The sequence below is a fragment of the Zingiber officinale genome, chromosome 3B (assembly GCF_018446385.1).
Source record: "Zingiber officinale cultivar Zhangliang chromosome 3B, Zo_v1.1, whole genome shotgun sequence".
Lineage (NCBI taxonomy): Eukaryota > Viridiplantae > Streptophyta > Magnoliopsida > Zingiberales > Zingiberaceae > Zingiber > Zingiber officinale.
Genome location: NC_055991.1, coordinates 12,822,025 through 12,844,527, shown reverse-complemented (window position 1 = coordinate 12,844,527; position 22,503 = coordinate 12,822,025). Strand labels below are relative to the sequence as shown.

At 35.4% G+C, this 22,503-nt stretch overlaps 1 protein-coding gene across 1 annotated transcript; it reads left to right on the top strand.

The window, feature by feature from the left end:
- Positions 1 to 10,271: 10,271 nt before the first annotated feature.
- LOC122055933 (AP-5 complex subunit mu-like) lies at positions 10,272 to 22,400 on the top strand. Its single transcript, XM_042617627.1, has 8 exons — positions 10,272 to 10,421; positions 10,559 to 10,699; positions 10,955 to 11,266; positions 11,897 to 12,183; positions 12,309 to 13,204; positions 16,729 to 16,785; positions 21,534 to 21,581; positions 22,181 to 22,400. The coding sequence occupies exons 1-8, from the start codon at positions 10,354 to 10,356 to the stop codon at positions 22,253 to 22,255; spliced, it is 1,884 nt and encodes a 627-aa protein (XP_042473561.1). The 5' UTR covers positions 10,272 to 10,353; the 3' UTR covers positions 22,256 to 22,400.
- The last annotated feature ends 103 nt before the right edge of the window (positions 22,401 to 22,503 follow it).

Here is a 22,503-nt window from a genome sequence, read left to right as displayed (position 1 = left end):
CTTTAATGAGGTGATTTACATGAATTCCGAGGAGATTCGGATGACGCCAGCTTTGACTACTCTCGGCCCAGGGGCGCGGATGAAGAATTCTCCAAGTACGAACATGTGGGGAGCCGATCGACCTTAAGAGTCAGCCCTCGGGTCAGTCGACATTCAGAGCTAATTAATATTACGGCCGATCGGCTTGTCGATCCCCAGACCGAACTGTCTAGTCAATCAGACTTGCGGCCTCTTTCGACTAGACTTGAGGGGAAGACACATGATCCGGTAGTAAGGTGGGGGCCTCGCCCCACAGGGGGTCATGGCCACATGGAAGGTCAAAGTCAAGGCAGTAAATGCTCTCATACCATCGTCCACTCGGGGGGCAAATCACTTGCCTGATCGGAAGACTTGACCTGATAGTATCATAGCTCGGCCACCGAACCGAGCTTCAGACGTTCAGAAAACCTATGTATCAGTAGAGCATAGGCCAAGCGGACAACCCGCTCGGCGTGAACAGTGGATGTGGGCCGAGTGGATACACCGCTCGACCGAAGGGCAAAATGGCAAGTAGCCTGCAGAAGGCTGGCCGAGCGGCCATCTCGCTAGGCCTAGTAACCGGCAAAACAAGGATTGACCGCTATCCTCTTAGGGACTCGTGCCACCAACAGACAGCATGGTGGACGACATGGTTAGGCAGAGAATCGTACGATAGAAGCTTCCACTGTCTTGTCAGGATATACTCGGGTTATTGAGGTATGGTGTCAGAGACACTTATTTGACACGTCTTATCAGGGAAATCTTTGAGATACGTGTACACCTCAAGAAGCGTGCACACACGTTCCCGGGAGCCCTATATAAGGGACCCCAAGCTTCGACGGAGGTATGTTCGATTCTACTGGAGCTACTGTTATTCTGCCACTTTTGTTTCCCTTCGCTTCCTTATTGCTTCCGCCGGAGATCTAACTTAAGCGTCGGAGGGCCAACGCCGGGGAACCCCTCCCTGGCTCGGCACTGACGTTTTGTGATTGTAGGTCTCAGTCGTTCGAAGTCTACACCTAGTCAGCGTGAGTGCCACACCCCCAGCGTCCACCCCCTCGACTCTCAGACATGATCAAAAACTTTATTGAAAACTTACAAATATAATCATGGTTAATTAAGTCAAATGAAATTTTAGGATCTAAAGTTGTGCTAAGAGAAAAAGTTCTACTGATGACTCATTGAATCGAGTATTTAACTCCGTTAAGATAAAATCTATAGTCGCATTAAAAATATCAAATTGGTAATGATGCTTAATTGTAGCTTGTTGACGGTAATGATTGATCTTATATAGGCAATCAAGGTTATACACATCAATTTCATTTCTCAAATAAAAAATTTTCACTTCATGAAAAAAAATCTTCTTATTTGCAATCTCTAATTCTTTAAGGATAATTTTGATAGTAGAGATAGTAGATATACATTTAATAACAATCAAAATGTCTTCAGATTTTCAACATAGAATATATGTTGTCCTCATAATTTTATTCATTAAGTGCAAAATTAAATGAACACAAATTCAAAACTTGACATGTTTCTATAAATCCCTCTAACTTCAACCTTATCTCTTTCATTAGAAGAATGATCACTAAGAACTTCAAAATTTTTACAAATTGCAGTGTATATACCTAACAAACTTTTTTATTGAATCATAATTAGAAACCCTAAACTCCAACAAGTAGCTCTTATTTATTGTAAATTACCAATCTGATTTGCTCTACTTCCAGAATCACATTCTCCAATTACCAACATATATTCAATTTCATTTCTCTATGCAGTATGTAATTCAACAATGCACTTATATAAAAAGTGACAATATTGTATAAATGAGAAAAAAAATCTTAAATAACATTTTTGGCTGAGAACCTAATGCCAATTATAATTGATGGGCAAAACAATGTACATAATATGCATAGGGATAATCTTTGAGTGTCCCCGGGGTATGGTGCCGCGGTAGGACATCCAGGTTGTCACTCAGGCACCCGCGATTCGATCCCCAGCTACGGCATATTTGCAGAAATTTTCCTCGAAATGGGGAGCACAATCAAAGGATGTTGGGCGTCTGGGTTGGCTACCGCGTGCGCTTCCCGATTTATCCTGGTGGCTAGTGGGAAACTTCCGTGGGGCCGGGCCAATCACCCCTAGAGATAGTTAATGAGGCTAACTGGATTATCATAGGGATAATCTTTGAGAAATAATGTCTGAAGTTTATTCCATGTGCCACATATATTACTAATATCATCATATCCTTGGGCTCTTATTTTCTTAACTCGGAGGTCGAGATTAATAAGAATATTTTATATCTTTTTTTTCAAATTTAATGAGGTAATGTCACTAGCACTTTTAATGGTAAAAAAAATTCTGTTAAAATCTCATAATTGCTCACAAACCTCAAGATAATAGTTATTTGGCTCCCGTTTAGATATATCTTGTGCTTCATCAATAAGAATACATAAGCATTGACCTCTAACTTCTTCACAAACTATCAATTGTATTCTATTGGTCATAATATGTAAAATATCTTTTTAAATTTCTAGAGCAATATATTAAAATTTTTTTAGAGCATTCTCAAGTACAACTTCATCAATTTCTGTACTCATTTTTGTAAAAGTCTTTGCCAATTTAAGAAAATTCCCATGATTAGATGAAGATAGAAATTCATTGTTACCTTTAAAAGCATAACCTTAAAATGTTAGTCAGTAAACAGTACAATTGAGGATCTCAAATGCAAATGATTTTTCTTCTTTTCCTCTTTAGATTGGGCATGCATCACATTATGAATACATTATGAGGGCCTCATCAAATTTTCAGTCCTTCTCTCATATATAGTATAAGGCGAAGAAGCTGCAGAATCAATATGAGTAAGAAATGCACATGTTTCCAATTGTTGAGATATTAGATGAATTAACATCATTCAGAAAAAGAAAAAAATAAAAACAAAATACCTTATTTGTTGAAGGTGAATATTACAACCAATGAAATTTCTAAAACTATTTTTTTCTGAAATCGACGATTTTGACTTCCAAATTTTGTACCTGGATACTCAAATATATTTGGTTGATAAATCCTTATCTTTAGATATGAACATCTTATTATTGGTGCAATTTTCCTAGGTCAAAGTTGACCAGGTTAACTAAGTTTGAATTGACTCGAGGTTAAGTCGTAATGTGCGAGTTTCGATGTTTGACGATATATAAAGATTATTTTGATAATGTATAGAGATTGTAAGAGTAATCGTTCATTTGGGGAGATTGATTAAAGTTGATCAACTTAATGTGAAGAAGAGTCAAGTAGATCAAGATTGATCGGATACTTGATTGGGAAGTCCAATGGGAAGGTTGACAGAAGATGAAAATCCAAGTGGATTAATCTTGACCGGACACTTGGTGGGAAAGTTCTAGTGAGTAAAGCCAGGTAGAAGGAAAATCTTGGTGAGTGAAGCCAGGTGAAAGACTTAGTAAGTGAAGATAGGCAGATGGAAAATCCTAGTGAATGAAGTCAGGTAAAAGCCTTAGTGAGTGAAACTAGGCAGATGAAATTTCTGGTGAGTGAAACCAGGTGAAAGCCTAGTGAGTGAGGCTAGGAAGTAAGAAAGTCCTGGTGAGTGAAGCCAGACACGTGGAAATCCAGGTAGGTCTAGGAGGATTGGACATTTGCCACGGAGAGAAAAGTCCAAATGGGTCAAAGGATTGACCGGAACTTAGTGAAGAAATCCCAACAGGTCAAGATTGACTAGATGTTGGGTTTGAGAGCCCTAAACTTGAGTTAGGCAAGTTAGGGTTGGTCAAGTTGATCATGAGATCAATTGAGCCAGAGCCCAATCGATCAACCGATCAATTGAGAGAGTGCTGCGAGAAAAAGGGGCTCAATCGATCAGGTGATCTATTGAGAGACATTCTCGCGAGCACAGAAAGCTTCCCAATCGATCAGCTGATCGATTGGGCACCGTCAATCGATCAACTGATCGATTGGGGTTGGATTTCTCACAAGGTTGTGAGGAAGCCTGAATCGATCGGTCAATCGATTCCGAGTATTTCAGTGAAGAGCATAGAGGCTCTCTGAATCGATCGGTCGATCGATTCAAGCCTCCCCAATCGATCAACCGATCGATTGGGATATGACTGTTGCGTAGGTAGTGAGCTTTGGACGGCTAGGATTGTGTTGATCTGACGTGATAATCAATTGGGAGTATACCCACTCAATTGGGAGCCCTAGGAGCACAGAGTATAAAGTCGTTGGCGAGCTTTCTTCTCCGCAAACTTCTCCCGATACTCTTCACCGAGCTCACATCTCTTCATGTCAGTTCCTGGAGGCTCTTGGGGACATGTGCTGCACTTTCAGGGTTCAAGAGGTAATCTACATCAATAAGATCAAGCAAGAAGAAGGTTTTATTTGTATCCTTGTGCATTTTCTTTTTGCGCGTGTTGTATCTTGTTGTAAGAGTCTTGTACGAGATTTTTTCCACCTCCGATTGTATCCAAGAAGGATTTTTTTTTCTTAGTGGAGAGTGCTCGTGTGTGTATATCATTGGATTAGTCACATCTTCTTGAGGTGGATACCAAGTAAATCTACTTGTTAGCATTGAAGAGCTTGACTTCAAGTTTATTCTGCTACACATCATCATATACGAAGCAAGCGAATGAGCACGATGAGCTTTTCACCCCTCTCTAGCTCTGGAGTGACCGAACACTTATCTCATCTCATACATTAATATGCTATTCGCATATCTATTTTCTTTTTCTTGGATCTTGTCAATATAAATAGAGGATGACCAATGATTATTGCTAAGAAAGGAAATTGAAGGGATTTAGACACTTATAATTGGATGACTTTTACTAAATTGATGTTGCATTGTAGAGACTATAGGATTGAAGTGCTTTCACTAGTTTGATGATTTCTCTTCTTAAAGAAAGAGGATATCAATACCTTTCTGTTCTTTACAGTATATAGATGTTCTATTTTGAAATAATTCAAATTATATTCCTAAACAAGTAAAAAAATAACAATCAAATAAATATATAATAGTCAATTAATTTGGGTCAACTACACAGATGAAAGGAAAAAAGAATAAAAGACTTACTTTTTTTTTTTGACGATCTCGATTAGCTCCAACAACAAGAAAAGGCAACACAATGGCTGCTCTTGTTGGAGAGAGGAAGAAGACTTAGGTTGCTATCCGTAAGTTAGAAAACAATAAAAAGGAAGGGAAAAAAGAGGGTTGCTACTCTTGAGAGGCGGAAGAAGAAAAGAGAGTTGCTATTGGAAAAGAAGGAAAAAAAAACAACTAAACTACGGTTGGGAAGAAAAAACAAAGAGAAGGAAGGAGAACAAGAAGAAGTCAACATGTGGTGACCTGCTTGTGAGGTGATGGGAGCGAGGCTGTGTACGTGGAAGAGTGGTTCATGCGTTTTCCATTTTTAATTTTTGAAAAACGAGTGTTTCTGAATGATATGGGTTAGGTTTTGTGGGTCTTCAGAGGAGGAAAGAAAAAGAAGAAAGAGTCAAAGGAGGAAGGCCAAGGACGGCCGAAACATGTCTGCCGAACGAAGGTAAGCTAATATCGGTCGATACATGCCTGCCGAACGAAGGTAGGCCAATATCGGTCGATACATGCTTGCCGAGTGAAAGTAGGCCAATATCGATCGATACATGCTTGCCGAACGAAGGTAGGCCAATATTGATCGATACATGATTGCCGAACGAAGGTAGGCCAATATCGATCGATACATGCTTGTCGTATGAAGGTAAGTCAATAACGACCGATGCACACTCCAAAAGCAAAGATAGACCAATATCGATCGATACATGCCTGTCGAGCAAAGGTAGGCCAATATCGGTCGATACATGCCTGCCGAACGAAGGTAGGCCAATATCGGTCGATAAATGATTGCCGAACGAAGGTAGGTCAATATCGATCGATACACGCTTGCCGTATGAAGGTAAGTCAATAACGACCGCTACATACTCCGAGGCAAAGATAGGCCAATATCGGTCGATACATGCCTGCCGAACGAAGATAGGTCAATATCGGTCGATACATGCTTGTCGTATGAAGGTAAGCCAATAACGACCGTTACATATTCCGAAGCAAAGATAGACCAATATCGGTCAAGAGGGTTCTTTCGAGCAAAGAACCCGCATAGCTCCTTCAATGAATACCTTAGAAACATGTTGAACAAAATGTTTTTTTTTAAACATAACAGGGATACAAATAGAAGTCACATGAAGAAGAATCATACATGAATATACCGAATAAAATAATTCATGATAGAGAATATATATTCTGGCGGGAAATATGCTTTTAGCTTGTCTTGCAGGCACTAAACGACAAAGAAGGTACATCTGGGGTACAAAAAAGATTCCTTAAAAATCATCTTCCCCAAGTACGCAGCTGATGTCATAACGAACTCTAACAAACTGGGGTCCACTTCATGACTACGGAGGTTATATGAAGTGGTATAAAAGGGGGAATCCTCTCCGTTGGCGAGGCAAGTTGAGATCCCTAATTTTCTAGCTACTGGTCATCTTCTTTCTTCTTCCTTCCTCGACATCAAGGGAGATCACTAACTTGAGCGTCGGAGGGCCTAGCCAGGGATTCCCACCCCGGTCTTAGGTCATTGACGATAGTGTTGGTTGGTCTCTTGTGCGCAGGGAGCTTCAGGAGCTTGAAAGTTCGGTTTTCTCCTATTTGTACGGGGATTTCTTCCTACTTAGCAGATTTCCTCCGGTGATTCTGGTTTTCTTCCGACCCGCTTTGGGTTTCTCGGGTCGAGGTTTCACCGGCCTTATTCCTCGTCATTGCAGTGGGTTTCCTTCTTCCGGATCTCCTTTACGGTCAGCTTCTCAGACAGGATCACTAAAGAATAGTGTTTGGTTTATATTTTCTATGTATATTTTCTAAAAAAATTAGATAGTATTTACTGGAAAAATAGAAAATATCTAAAAGTCATTTTCTATTTTCTAGAAAATATGCGTTTTTTAGAAAATAAAAATGGAAAATACACAAACCAAATGCATCATAAGTTTTCTCAAAAATTTCCTAACTCGTTTTAAATTGATTGAACCAATTTAACCTAATTAAACTTAATTCGATCATATCTTGGCCAAATCAAGTCCAAATCAGTCTCAGTTTAGACTAGCATACTATTTATCTTCGCATCTACTCGATGGATTTTGTTCTACCCCCATTCGATTTTAATCCATCTCCTTCATTTTGAGTCAGCTTGTTTATTTATTTATTTTATTAAAAAATTCAATATTTAACTAAAACTTATATAGATAATGATAAAAAAGGATTGAGCTATAACCTAGCCTTTACGTGCATCCATCTCTGACAGCTATGATCTTGCAGTTGCTATGATATAATGTTAACCAGTATTGACTATAAATAAATTATCTACATTGTAACAACTATGATTCATAACTGCTTATGTTGTCTAATATTAACTAGAGATGAAGTATTCATATTGTAGCAACTATGAACTGTAGTTGTTACAACATAATGTTATTAGTATTGACTAAAGTTGAAGTGTCCATATTATAGCAACTATGATCCCGCAACTATTACAACAACACCTAATAAGGGTATTTTTGGAAATAAAAAAGCACTAAAGCAAGATGAGAAGTTTTTTTATAATAGATAAAAAAGATGCACCCTTTTGGTAATTCTAATAAAAGGTGTGCTCTTTTAATTGTTGACCATATTTGTTTGTGTAATATATAATTGGAGTTTAACAAATATTAAATTTAAATAATCACCTATATACAGACCCATCTATAAGCATCCTATCCTATGAGCACCTACCTAGTGTTTTTTTTTTTTTTTAAATTTTCACTTCCTTTAACTTAAATATTATAGCTTAAACCCTAAGTCTTTAAAAAATGACATTAGGTGCTCATGGATAAGTGTGTAGGATAACATTTCACACATATATATGTTGTGTACAAGGTAACATTTCACACACACACACATATAGGGATTTGATATATCACACCATGACGCTGCACACCTCGCGAATACCTAAATTATTTTTTTTATTTTGAATTTTTTTGTACTTAATACTATAATCCAACCTCCAAACTCTAAAAACAAAATCTGATTCACATAATCGGGAGAGCTAAAAAAAATAAAAAATAATAAAAATATATATAAAGATATGTTGGGCGCGCCTAACACCGACGCCTAGCGTGTGTATATATATATATATAGGCGACATCCTACATGGGCATCTGACGCGGCTTTGAGCGAAATTTTTTAATCTCTCTCATTTGCATGTAAAAACTTTTCTCTCTTTCCTATTAAATTAAAATAAAATTATCTCTCAATTGATAAACCAACTACTGCTATGGTGTTATTTTTTAAAAACTAGCACTACCTTGGTGCGGTCTTTAACCATGGTGTTGGTCTTTAGGTGATATTGGTCTTTAAAGATGCACACCAAGGTGGTGCTAGTTTTTAAAAAATAGCACCACAGCGGTGGTACTGGTTTTTAAAAATCGACACCACAACTTAAATACATCAGCCACTGCTGTGGTGTTTCTTTTTAAAATCAACATCACAGTGCCTGTTGCATGCAATCAAAAGAGAGAGAATTTTATTTTAATTTAAGAGGAAAGAGAAAAAAGTTATATGTAGATGAGAGAGATTATAAAATTTCACTCAAAGCAGAGTCAGGTGCCCACATAGAATGTTGCCCACGGTAGTTTATATAAAAGTGTGCAGGATATCATTTTTGTATATATATACACTTTTGTTTTGTTGCAGACATTGTGCTGCAGTCTTTGTCCACAACAGCATTCATAGCTCTTTTTTTTTTCTTGATGATATTTTAAGCTCCCGATTATATCAATGAGACTTTATTTTTAGGGTTTAGAGGTTAAGTTATAGTGTTAAGTAAAAAAAAAATTTAACTGATTTTTTTTAGGTTAATACGAGGTGTACGACATAAGGTATGTAAGGTAACATTGCTCTATACACCCTCTGCACACTTCAAAAAAAATTCATAAAAAAAGGCTATGCACATTATCGCGGACAAAGTCCATAGTACAATGTCCGCAGCACAACAAGTGTGTGTGTATATATATAGGGTTTTGCTATCTTAAAGACCTTATGTCGTACACCTCGTGAACACCAAAAAAAATTTCGATTTAAAATTTTTTGTATACTTAATAAGATAACCCAACTCCTAAACCTTAAAGATAATATCTATCTATCTATCTATCTCTCTCGCTCTATATATATATATATTTATATATATAACATAAAAAAGTTGTTCCATGACGGGCAAATAATTTAACACTTATAATGTGAAATCTTATTAACTGATCAATGTAACAAAACAATTAAATCCAACAAAACAATCAAGTCCAAAGGCTTATAAAAGGAAAGCACTGATTAGGGGTACAAATAAATTGAGTCAGTTTATGAATTTTTTGAGCCGGTTAGAAAGATATTCTGTTCATATTTCAAATTATCGAATTTAAGTCAAACTCGAATACGTTTGATAATTTTTATAGCCAAATTCAAATTCATAATATTTTATTCAAATGTTCACGAAATACTCGTAAGCGGAACTTAAATCAAATTCTAATATTTGACATAATTTTAACTTAAATATATTCAAATTAAAGTTTAAATAACTGAAACTGAATTCGAATTAACTTCAAACCATAAATTTTAAATTTTGAATTTCCATTTGTTTGTATCCTGTCAATGGTGAAATCTAGTTCTCTGATTGATAAAAACACATTAGAACAATTCAGTGAAGGTGATGAAGGCTTATAAAAAGGGAGCAATTGGAATGTTTTGAAGCCAATACTTCAACTATATTTTTGTAATATTTAGAGCTCAATTCTAATACTTCTCTCCCTCATTATACGCTTAATCGTACAACTTGAGAAAGCTGGTAAGTTTTCTTTAGTTTAAAAAAAAATAAGAAAGAAAACATTAAAAAAACTACATAGTGGTAATCAATTGAAGGATCTTAGGCCTAGAAGTGTGTAAAATAACAATGCTCTAAAGATGTTGATTAAGATTTACCCGGGTTGCGTATTTTGGTAATAATTTAAAAATAGAAGGATAAAGTAATAACAATCCATAAATTGTAGAGATGAGATTCTTTGTCCTGAAAATATCATGTCCCGCGCCGATCAGACGAACTAAATCACATCTTAAAGATATAGTACAACTTGAAAATATCATAGCCGTCCGTGATGATATTAGTTTGCAGTGTCATTAGTGTCATTTTGACCCATAACAATCTGCTATTTTTTCTCAAATTATACGACGTGCATTTTACTCGCCTCCGACCTCGGAGAAGAAATCACGGCGCGACAATGTCGACTCGATGCAGCATCCGCGCCATTTGGATCGTCAACTCCCAGGACGCCATCGTCTTTTCCAGGTAAATCGGCGTTCCTTCCGATTTCACCTTTTCCTCGCCACTCAATCTTAGGGTTTTCTTATTGATCTTTGTGACTTGAGTATTCCTACTTACTTCAAAATCGTCTTCCTTCTTTCTTTTTTTTCACCATTTTGAAGGAGATTCCCGACGGTGGAGAAGAAATGGCGTTCGGCTTGTGCTAGAGAGGCTGATAGTTTGCAGAATAATGGATACAACTTGCAGCATATGCTTCCGTCAGATCTTGAATTTGCTTCCGCCTTTTCAGATAGGAAGAGGAGGTAAAATCTTTGGCGATTAACTTTTTCTTTAATTGTATACGAATACTAAAATTCGTTGATGCTCATCAAATAATTTTAGTCGTCCATCTATGTGCAATTCGGGAGACATTTGGTCATTTCAATATCATTCCATTCATCATGATAATTCCAAAATTTTGTTTGCTTTCATCCTAGATTGTTCTTTTCTTTTTAGATCTGCAGTAGTTAATGATATATGTGAGTCTATAGACTATTTGAGTGGATTTTCTTGCTCAGGGAAGGTTCTGCTCAAGGTTTTGGCATCCGACTGCCACAGTCAACTCGAGGATCTGATTCTTGGGTTGATGATCCAATCACTCGTCACATAATATCACTTTCTATCACTGGAAAAGATGGCGAGACTGAGTCTTTGGCGTGGCCATTAATTCTGCATGTAAAGGGAGGGTACTATATTATCATTTTACCTCTGGTTTTGCCTCAACAACTTAAATTATATGAGAAATTGCATGGAAGAGCTGATTGTGGAAGTTCGGGATTGGAGGAGAACAACCTTTCTGCCCTTCTATTCAATCTTCCATGTATTACAGGGTAATGTAAGTTTTATGGTAAATAATAATTTCTTCTTTCCATGTTCAAAACTTCTGTCTATTGCAATACTTGAATTGGTGATGTTTTTTCTTTCACATGTAGTACTTCTTAATCGATATGGTAGAATTGGGATCTTATCTTTCATACCACTGTGATGAGAGATTGTTTTTGTCATTTAATATTTAATACTATTATATTCAGAACATCTCAAACCTCAGATGAACAATCATTTGTGCCGGGGAAATTAGCTTGTGTTGATGTAAAGTTGCTCCATTGTAGGAGTGATTTTAAACAAGTTTTAGATACATAGTGTAGCAGAGAGAAGTATTGTTAAATGGCGAAATATGAATCTGCTATGAAAGATGTTCTTGAGGTAGATAGGTGTTATTTGAACCAAATATGATTTTGTAATTTGGTAAATTGTTAAAAGGTTATCCTACATCAGAAATTAGATGGGTTAAAGATGGATCAGCTTAAAATTGATAAATTCAATTCCATGAAATTCATTTGGTAGATCCCCTTTCAGTGTTCATTCTTTTCTTCCAACATGCTTGGAAATTAGTTAAATTTCATTGGATCCCATCAATTGGAATGAATGTTTGGCATGCTCACAAATTCTTGTTTTTGCAGGGCAGTTATGGTTGCACACACTATAGGGGACATAATTACTGGCGACTCTTTAGATACTGAAGTCATTAGTTCATCTTCCTCCGTAGGAGGTTTGTTGGACTCAATTACAGGTAGTATAGGCATATCAGGGATTTCAGCTAGGGCAAAACCTATTGCAGCACCTGCTACTGCTTCAAGTACTTTAGGTGCTTCTGCTGTTAGTGTAGCAACAGATGGCTCCAGAAACACTTCCAGACCAATAGACAAAGATGCACTGTACACTTTTATCAGTAGTTCGATACCCTTTGGTTGGTACTTTTAGTTATGGTATTTCTCATCTCAAAATTTTCTGTATCATAATTCCCTAGTTTGAAAATTTGGATGGTTTTCATGACAAAAATATATGTTTTCCTGTGGTCACATATGATGTCAGGTACACCTCTTGACCTAAACTTCTCAAATGTTTCTGCAATCAAAACCCAAGGTTTTTCTTCTTCCGAACTACCACCTATAGAACTCAAGCAACCTGCCTGGAAGCCATATTTATACAAAGGAAAACAGCGAATATTGTTCACAATTCATGAGACTATAAATGCAGCAATGTATGATCGTGAAGAAATATCAGATTCTATTTCAATTTCAGGGCAAGTAAACTGCAGAGCAGACTTAGAAGGACTGCCTGATGTCTCATTGCCTCTAAGTGGACTGAAGAATGCTAGGGTTGAAATATTATCATTTCACCATTGTGTTCAGGCATCAGGGCATGGAGATGATAAGCAATCTATAATGTTTTCTCCACCAGTTGGGAATTTTGCTTTGATGTATTATCAGGGTTTATGTGTTTCTGATCCACCAGTGAAAGGTTTCTATCAGTTATCAATGGTTTCAGAAGATGAAGGTGCATTTTTGTTCAAGTTGCGTTTGATGGAGGGCTACAGAGCTCCCTTCTCTATGGAGTTTTGTACTGTTCTCATGCCTTTTCCTCATAGGAGGGTAGCATCATTTGATGGAAACCCTTCTACTGGAACAGTTTCAATGACTGAGCATTTCATGGAATGGAAAATTGTTACAACTGGGCGTGGTATAACTGGTAGAAGCATTGAGGTGACATTTTCTGGAACGATCAAATTTCATCCAAGGACAACGCAAAGAGGCTTTTCGCTTCCTAGGTTTTCTAGGGATATAATTGAGGAAGATAGTGACATTGAGGAAGACGCCTACAACAATGCTCTAAATATGGAGGAAAATTTAATGGAAAAAATGAGTAAGGAACTTGAGTCAGTTGATCTGGAAGAACCTTTTTGTTGGGAAGCATACAATTATGCAAAAGTGAGTCTTCACTTTCCAAATGCATATGTTGATTATATTATCTTTTGTTTGTTTGGTTTTTCTTTTTATGTGATGACACTTGGACAGTTAAAATATTGCTCAATATACTTGCACTAATGTCTTATTGCATGGCATCAAAATTTATAATTGTTAAAGATATATGAATTACATGCCCTTTTGCTCTAAGAGTTTTCACCATTTAATTTTGATATTACTTAGCTTTTGAAATGAATTTTTATGTTGGGGTTGTCTGGTGCATATCTTAATGCAAAGCAAGGTTTAAATCTTGATTAGTGTTAGAGTTTTATACTTTGATTTTCAGAACCATATCAATGTTTCGATATATAATGCCGGTGAACAATTAAAAGAGAGCCGTATTGATCAATGGATGATAAGTACTCTAGTTCCCTTATATAAGAACAAGAGAGCCGTACAAAATTGTATAAACTATAGAGGTATTAAACTAATGAGTCATATCATGAAATTTTCGAAAAAAGTAATAGAAAAAAGACTAAGGAAAAAGACCACAATGACTGAAAATCAATTTGGGTTAATGCTTGGAAGGTCGACAATAGAAGCTATACATCTTAGATAATTCATTGAAAAATATTGGGAGCAAAAACAAGATTTACACGTGATATTTATTGAGTTAGAAAAAGTTATAATAAGAGTCTAAGAGAAACTATATGGAAAGAATTTTAGAAAAGAGAGATGTTAGCGTAACATATATTGAACTAATTAAGGATATGTACGAGAATGCAACAACTAGAGCAAAGACTTTAAGAGAAGTAACTGAGGTATTTCCAATAAAGATAGGGTTACATCAAGGATCAACTCTAAGTCCTTATTTTTTTACACTAATTATGGACGAACTCACACATTCAAGACACAATACCGTGGTGCATGTTATTTGCAGATGATATTGTTTTGGTAGATGAAACACGTGAAGGAGCAAATGATAAATTAGAATCTTTGCGGGAAACACTAGAAGGAAAAAGTTTTAGACTTAGTAGAATAACGATAGAATATATGGAATGTAAGTTTAGCAATATTGGACATAATGAGACAATTTTAAGATAGGAGATAACGAGTGACCTGGAACTGAGAGTTTTAGATATTTTGGATCATTTTTGTAAAATGATGGAGGGATTGAGAGAGATGTCTTACATAAAATATAAGAAGGATGGTTGAAATGGAGAATGTCGGCTGTTTTATGTGATAGTAAAGTATCTCTAAAACTTAAAGGAAAATTTTATAAAATCGCAGTTAGACCTGCTATGTTATATGAAGCTGAATGTTGCGCTATGACTCGAGCACATGAGCAAAAGATGAGAGTTGTAGAAATGAGGATGTTAAGGTGGATATGTGGGCATACGAGAATGAACAGAATAAGAAATAAGAGCATTAGAAAGAAAGTCGGAGTTGCATCTATTGAGGGAAAACTCTGAGAGACACGTTTAAGATGGTACGGGACTTAGGCGACCGATAAATGTTTTAGTTAGGCGATGTGAAACTATGACAAATATGCATATCAAACGAGGAAGAAGAAGATATGGTTAGCAACAATAAAACACGATAAAATTTATTTAAGTATAGATGATGATATAGTAGGAGATAGAGCTCAATGGCGTAAAAGGATCCATATAGCCTACCCCATCTAGTGGGATAAGGTTTGGTTGTTGTTGTTGTATTGCATGAACAAACATTGAAAAATAATAATAAACATCACTTTTACTTAACACACTTTGTAGCATATCTAAGGATGTTGAATGTTAGAATGACAATATACTCATCAACATGAGTACTACAATTACAGTGGATACGTAGTTTTGAGTTTTAGTAATTTATTAGAATGATACGTTTTAATCATGTTGCCTAGTACAGTATGATATCTCAAATCATGATGCAAAGTTCTTTGTTAGTTCTTGCTCTTCGCTTCAACCTTCTCTTCGCCACTAAAGGGATGGAATCTGGAGTATCTTGTTTGGTTCGATTATCAGAAAAATAGTTTTTTATCCTTTGAATTAGCTGCAACACCACATCCATATGGATGCAACACCAATCCTTTCATTAAACCTTACGAGTGATCATAGACATAATATTCACATTTGTCTCACTTAGATGCGGACACAACAAATCCACAGTGATGTTTTTGTTGTATAGTTTTAGGGTTCTTAAAATGAAGTTTGGATTCACAACTAGCCCATGATTTCCAGACAGTCAGGGCTTATATTATGCAATTGGGTCTAGGCATTATGCCATTTACAGTAGCGAACTTGGCACTTGATCAGTTCTTTGGAAGTTGGTTATAGTTATTCCTACTTATTGATCATCTATTAATCTTTATCATTTTAATCGAAAGTCTCAAAACCTATCACATAGTTGCTTTGTAGGAATAGTTTTTATTTCTTCATGATTTTTTTGGGAATAATTATTCCAGTGTTTAGTTGCAAAATGAACATGGAATACCAATTCTCCCTCTCAATCATTCTTAGCTATTCCTTGTGTCTAAACTTAGAAATATTGCTAACAGATTATATTTGTTATTCCAACCAAAAGACTAGGTGATAGAGAGAGAGAGAGCTTAAGGGCAAGTTTCTTATAGCAAAAGAGCTTCTTTAGATTCCCCATGTGCTATTTTTGTTTTTTTTTCATTTGGTGAGTAGTAGGGCTGAAGCAACTGGGATGATATTTCCCCAGTTTCACCTCATTTTGCTTCTGCCCAAATCAGGTGGAAAGGTTACTATGGAGGTGTTTCTGCCTATTTGAATTCCGATGTTTTTTAATAAAATTAAATATTCAAACACTTCTATAATGTTCTTCATTATTCAATTTAGGTCTCCGAGGCTATGGTGTCACGATAGGACATCCAGGTTGTCACCCAGGCACCCACGATTCGATCCCCAACTATGGCGTATTTGCAGGAATTTTTCCTCCAAATGGGACGCGCAACCAAAGATGCTGGGCTTCGGACTGCCCGCTGCGCGCGATTCCCGATTTACCCTGGTGGTCGATGGGAAAATTCCGTGGGGCCGAGCTGGTTACCCTAGGACTAATCAATGAGGCTAACTAAATTTATCATTTTTTTCATTATTCAATTTAGGAAATTTGAACCTTTTCTCTTTTTCTTACCTCCAAGGAATCACAAATTAGGAAAATCTTTCCTTTCATTTCCTCCTACCTCTTTTTCCTTAGCTCATTCTGTTTACTAGTCTTTTCCCCCATAAAATTCTAACCTACGATTTCTAAATGTGGATCGATTTTCAGTATGTCAACATCTAAAATTTTAAACTATGAAGCGGTGTTATGCAGCCATCAACCAACCATTATCTCAAAAAGCTTATCCCTCTTGACTTCTTTTTGGATCACCTACTACAATAAATGGTTGCCCATCACGCAATTGCTTCAATCAACTTGATTTGGGCATGTTGGCACTCAAACAAAATGTAATCAATATTTGATTTTGACCATTTCTTAGCATGGTTACAGCTATGAATTCTCATCCATATAAACATAATTTTCAGGTATCATTTAAGATTCTCGGAGGCACACTGTCTGAAATGTCAATAGATTCAAAATCTGTAAGTGTTTTTTTAAATTAGTTCATCTAGCATTAAATCTTGAATTTCCAAGGACTTCCATGTATGTTGTTTTGTTATCGGAATTATTTATTTGGAAAATGCTATATGTCTTGAATAGAATTTATGGGTAGCACCATAATAGTGGTCTCACATTTGTTTTTGTAGGGTCTTCAAAATTTTCAGGGTATATTTATTCACAAACATGCTCCTAGCATTTACAGTTAGGTCTCTACTAACGCTTTCACATTAGTGATAATACTATGTAACCAAATTGTTTACAGATACTTGATCCTAGTACCTAAAGACTTAGTTAGCAATTTTCTAATTGATCATTATAGCTGATCAATGACATGGCAATTTCATTGGATTGCGTCTCTCTGATAAAGTGACAATTAATTTTCCTGTGTTTTCTTCCTCTCATGAAACATTGGGTAAAAAGATATGCATGCCAACTAGTACAACTTCATTGGCTTTGTAGGAGCGTATCCCAACTAAGTTATTAATTTTTTAACCTAGAGGCTCTCACATATAGGTAGGCTTATCGTCATATACTCCACCTCTATATTTGATCTGACTAAAAATCTAGTTGTTCTTGCTCTTCCTAGAATTTAATTACTCCCGTAAATGGATTTGGTAGTTCAATGTGGATCTCCTACCTTTGTGAATCTGCCTAGTCAACATTAGTGACTTAAAATTTGAACATTAGTGTATCAATTGGTTTAGCTCAGTGTACCATTTTTCTTGTTCATATCAAATTGCATGCTTTCACTGGAAGATAGAAATATCTCTCCATGAGTGGCCACTTTTGTGCCATGGAAATATCTCAGATCATCTAGACCTATGGTGTCAAAGTGCTAATGAAGATAGACTTTCAGCCTTTTGAACCCTGAGAAATTTATCATCAGCTATGATAATATCATCCACACAGATAATGATAAGAATGCACTTCTCAGCTAGATTGATAAAATGAAATACTCAATAGACACTTCTGATCATCTTAAAGTGTAGGAGAGCAGAATTAAATGTTTGAAACCATCGCTCTTTGGAGCTACTTTAGATCATATAAGGACTTCAAATTACATGCTAGATCACTTGCCACTAATATTTACATTTAGTTTCCTCACATGGTCAAACTTAATCATTCCCTAAATTTACTAACTTGGAAAAAATGTCTTTGCTTTAGCAGAATTAATCATTTTCTTAACCAAGTGTCTATTTTCACCTGAATGGTTTAGTTCCATGCAATCTAATTTGAAAATGAATCTCCAATTATTGTCAAGTCTATATTTTCTTTTTTCTGGATTTGATTTTAGTTGTTAAAATTTAGAACAGTTTAATGTGCAAAACTTTGCTGAAGAAATCTAAAGTTATAAGATCCAAAACTTGTGAAAATGATTTACAAAAAAATATGACTCAACACAAACATAAACAAAACTTTGGTTTTTTACTGAACCACGTAGTAATTTTCCGAAATTACTAAATCGCGTAGGATAGTTCCAAAATTATCAAATTACGTACTCATTTTCTGTTTTACTCTTATCAGTCGATTGATTTTTTGGATTAGTCGAATCGATTTTGTTCAGTGCCGAAATGTCAAAATTTTGAGCAAATCAGTTGACTGATTTTTTAAATCAACTAATTTACTTAAAATCGTTGCTTTCAATATATTGAGTTAAATTGAAGTTTGAGGGTGTGGATATAATCAAGAGAGGTAGATGAACACATAGGAACTAGTTTCATGTCAATTTGAGGTTGTTTGATCCATCAGCCGGTTTTGCCCAAAAGCAGCTGATGGACTAAACGACCTCAGATTCAGATTGACATGAAACTAGTTCATATGTGTTCGTCTAGCTCTCCTGATTATATCCATACCCTCAAACATCAATTCGACTCAATATATTTAGAGCAACAATTTTTTGAACACGAATATGTTTAAAAAAGTCAATTTGTGTTCAAAAAATTGTTGCTCTTAATATATTGAGTCGAATTGATGTTTAAGGGCATGAATATAATCAGGAGAACTAGTCAAACACATAGGATCTAGTTTCATGTCAATCCGAGGTCGTTTGGTCCATTAGCCGGATTTTTTTAACACGAATTGAATTTTTCAAACATATTCGTGTTCAAAAAATTATTGTTTTCAATATATTGAATCAAATTAACATTTGAAGGCATGGATATAATCATGAGAGGTAGACGAATACATAAAAATTAGTTTTATATCATTTTGAGGTCATTTGGTCTATTAGCCGATTTTAGACAAAATCGGCTGATATTTCAACCATCAAATTGACGTTTGAGGGCATGGGGAGAGATAGCCGAACACATAGGAATTAGTTTCATGTCAATATGAAGTCGTTTGATCCATTAACCAATTTTATCTAGAATTGACTTTGATTAAAAAAAAAAGAAAGCATATATGATTGATTTAAAAAATCAATTGAATGATTTGCTCAAAATTTCAACGTTTCGGTACAGAGTGAAATTAATTCGACTGATTCAAAAAATCAGTCGACTGATAAGGGTAGTACGGGATTTGGTAATTTCAAAAACTTACCTACGTGGTTCGATAAAAATACTTCTATAATTCAACCATCTTGACTTGAGAAGTTTTATCCAAGACAGCTTGGCTCCACTTATATTTTTTTCACTTTCCAAATTTTATTCGTGTTGGATTTGTCTTTTTTTTTTATAATCTAGACTATTCAACCTGATTGAACATTAATTTGAAGTACAAAGTGTATGCCATCAAGATACCTGACTCAATTTTGATTAAAGTTTTTAATCTTGAAAATCTTAATTTCTGCCCATTCAACTCGGGAAAACCAAAAACATATCCCCTGTATTATATTATTATATTAAAATACAAGTAATTCAAGAAAGGAACAAAGAAAAAATGGGTTCAACCATAGCCCACTCTGAAATATTACAACCTAGACAATCTTTCCCATTCTCCTTTTTTTTTTTTTGGTTTTCTTTTTTGTACATGGCCTCAAATCGTTCAGGAAATGTTTGAATATGATAACCAACACATTACTTGGTTATCTTCTAAGCATAAGGAAATGAATATTCAGTTGTAATGTTTTCATTTTTGAACACTTGCCCTTGGTAAAAGTAATTTCTATTATACAAATGGGCCTAGGAAAGCAACCAATAGTAATTTAGATGCTGAATAAAGTTTGAAAAAGCTGTGGGAAGTAACCTGTGAAGATCTAAAGAATGCTTTCCCATACTTTTTATCTGTGTACAATTCAGTAACTAAAGTGTTTGCTTTCTTCTGGAAAATCACGTCTTGGTTGTTTTTCCTTTTCTTTTCACGCATTACTTTATGTTGTTAGTTCAGTGTCTCTGTAATTTGATTGATTTATGGCATGCTTGGCTGGCTGCCAAGTAATGATGCATTAAAAGCAAATGAATTTTCATGTACAATTATGTTTGTTTATATATGTTAAAGGCATAGTTGATGACTATGCATGCGTGTCCTTACTGCTTGAACATAATCCACTAAAATTTGCTGGATTTATGCTACTCTTGACTTATATTAATGTAAGTTCACATAAGAACAAACCAAGGAATGTTACATTATGATGTTCATAGATTGAAAATTTGTATGAGATTTTACTAGTTCAGATGCATTAAATTGGGATGCTTGATAGTGACTTAAAAAACTTCGCTAATATTTTGAAATTGGCTGAAGGAGGATCAGTAATTGCTGAATGGGTTAGAAGCCTGGAGCAGACTTGAGTTTTTTGTTACTTAAAACATTTAGCTGATGTTTTTGAAATTGGTTGGAGGATTGGTAATTGCTAAATTGATTAGAAGCCTGGAGCAAACTCTAATCCATTCTAAGTTGTATATTGATCCCCAAGCAAATAAAAGAAATGATTTTTTTTTTTGTGGATTCGTCTTTACTCTATCTTGCAAAAATGTAGGGGCGTTTCAGGTGTGTTCACTTTTGTTACCTTCTCTGTTTGATTTTCATGGCACATTAGTATCACACTGCAATAGTTTTCTATTAGTTATTCTGCTCATATTCTTGTATTGATCTGTTGATCTTTTTGAGCTTAGATAGGGATGTTAGACATCAAATGTTTATATTTCTTTGTCTATGGAAAGAATAAGTCTGTTATTGTTGTGTGTATTTTTTCTTTATTAAATGGTTCAGGTAACTGGACGCAATGTTTGATGCAACACCAACATTTAATAATCTCATAGGGTGAATAAAATTCATAAAGAGAAATACTATTATGGAAAAATCGACGTTGGGGATCAAGGTCATTTTTAATGACTCCAAAATAAAATTTTAAATAAACTAAAATTATTAAAGGGAAAAAATAATCCTATACTGAAAAAGGATTTACCTAAAAGGGTTTCAAGCAAACTTGGAATAAATCTCCTATTCTTTGTACAAAATAATTACCAAATGGAAAATTATGTTAATTAACTAGTTCACCTAGACAGAAAGATCTATCAAAATATTTTTTTTAGAAAGCCTAAAATTTAATTTTTAGTTTGCGTTGATGAATATTTTTTGTCTGCATGCAATAATTTTTCAGAAATAGTGAATGCAATGGAACTTGTGTCATTCTGTGTGGTATATTTGTGAGATCTAACAGATATATATGTATGCCACCATCTGATGTGTTGGTTCATGAACATGCTAACATAAGTGCAAATATGAAGTCAACGTGTGCAAAAGCTCCATTATCACTGTGGCATAAGTTTATTGATTCCTCGTATGCATGCAGGTAAGCATTTATCCAGCTGTGAAAGCGCCAATTGAGCTCTCTATGCAGGTAGCTTCTGTTGTTTTTTTGTCTCTGGAATTTGATTTTTTTTATTTAGTTAAATATTGAATTCTTAAACTGGAAATAGTCATCAACATTACGTGGCAATGATTCTGAAAATGATTGTGCTTCAGCTCTTTTACCATATGTATTTAGTGGGTATAGAGCAGGCTTAGACATTGACAGCCACTGTAAACTATAGCAACAACCTTATGAACATGAATTTTTATTAGATTTCAATGGTGGGATAAAATCCATCGGGCTGACCTTAAATTATTGTACTTGCCATTTCTTTGTTTGTTAATGTTGGTACTTATTTTGAGGGTATACATGCCTCATATATGACCAATCTGTTCGTTCCCAACTTTCTGGGGGAAAAATGTAATGTTTCCTTGTAGATTCAATAGAGTAAGAAAAGCTTTCATAAATAACTTGACATACTTTTTATTTAGCATTTCTGTATCAATCTGTTGATGTTGTCAAACTGAAGACCTCGTTTTAGTTTTTAAGTTAGATTACAATCTCGCGGCTAATGATTCCATTTATGCGACAGCAGCTGCCTATCTCAATTGTTTCTTAAAATTGACGAGAGTATATCGTTATGACAGGCTTCCTCTGGAGACTACATACTGTGGAACACTTTAGGAAGATGTCCTTCAGCTATTTCACCCAAAGTTCAATGATGCTTCCCATAAAACTCGGATGTACATGAGTAAAACCCGTAGCAGTGTGCTATGGATATCATGTGCTATAGATTTGATGTATCAAATATTGCTTGATAGTTTCTTGCTTTGAAATACTTTTGAAGAGTTTTCATCCCAAAAGCTAGCATGATCTTTCTTGCATTGAAATACTTTGAAGTGTTAGTTTTCAGCCTCAGAGCATGAAATGAAGTTGTACAATAAGTGCTTTCCCCATTATTTATGATTTA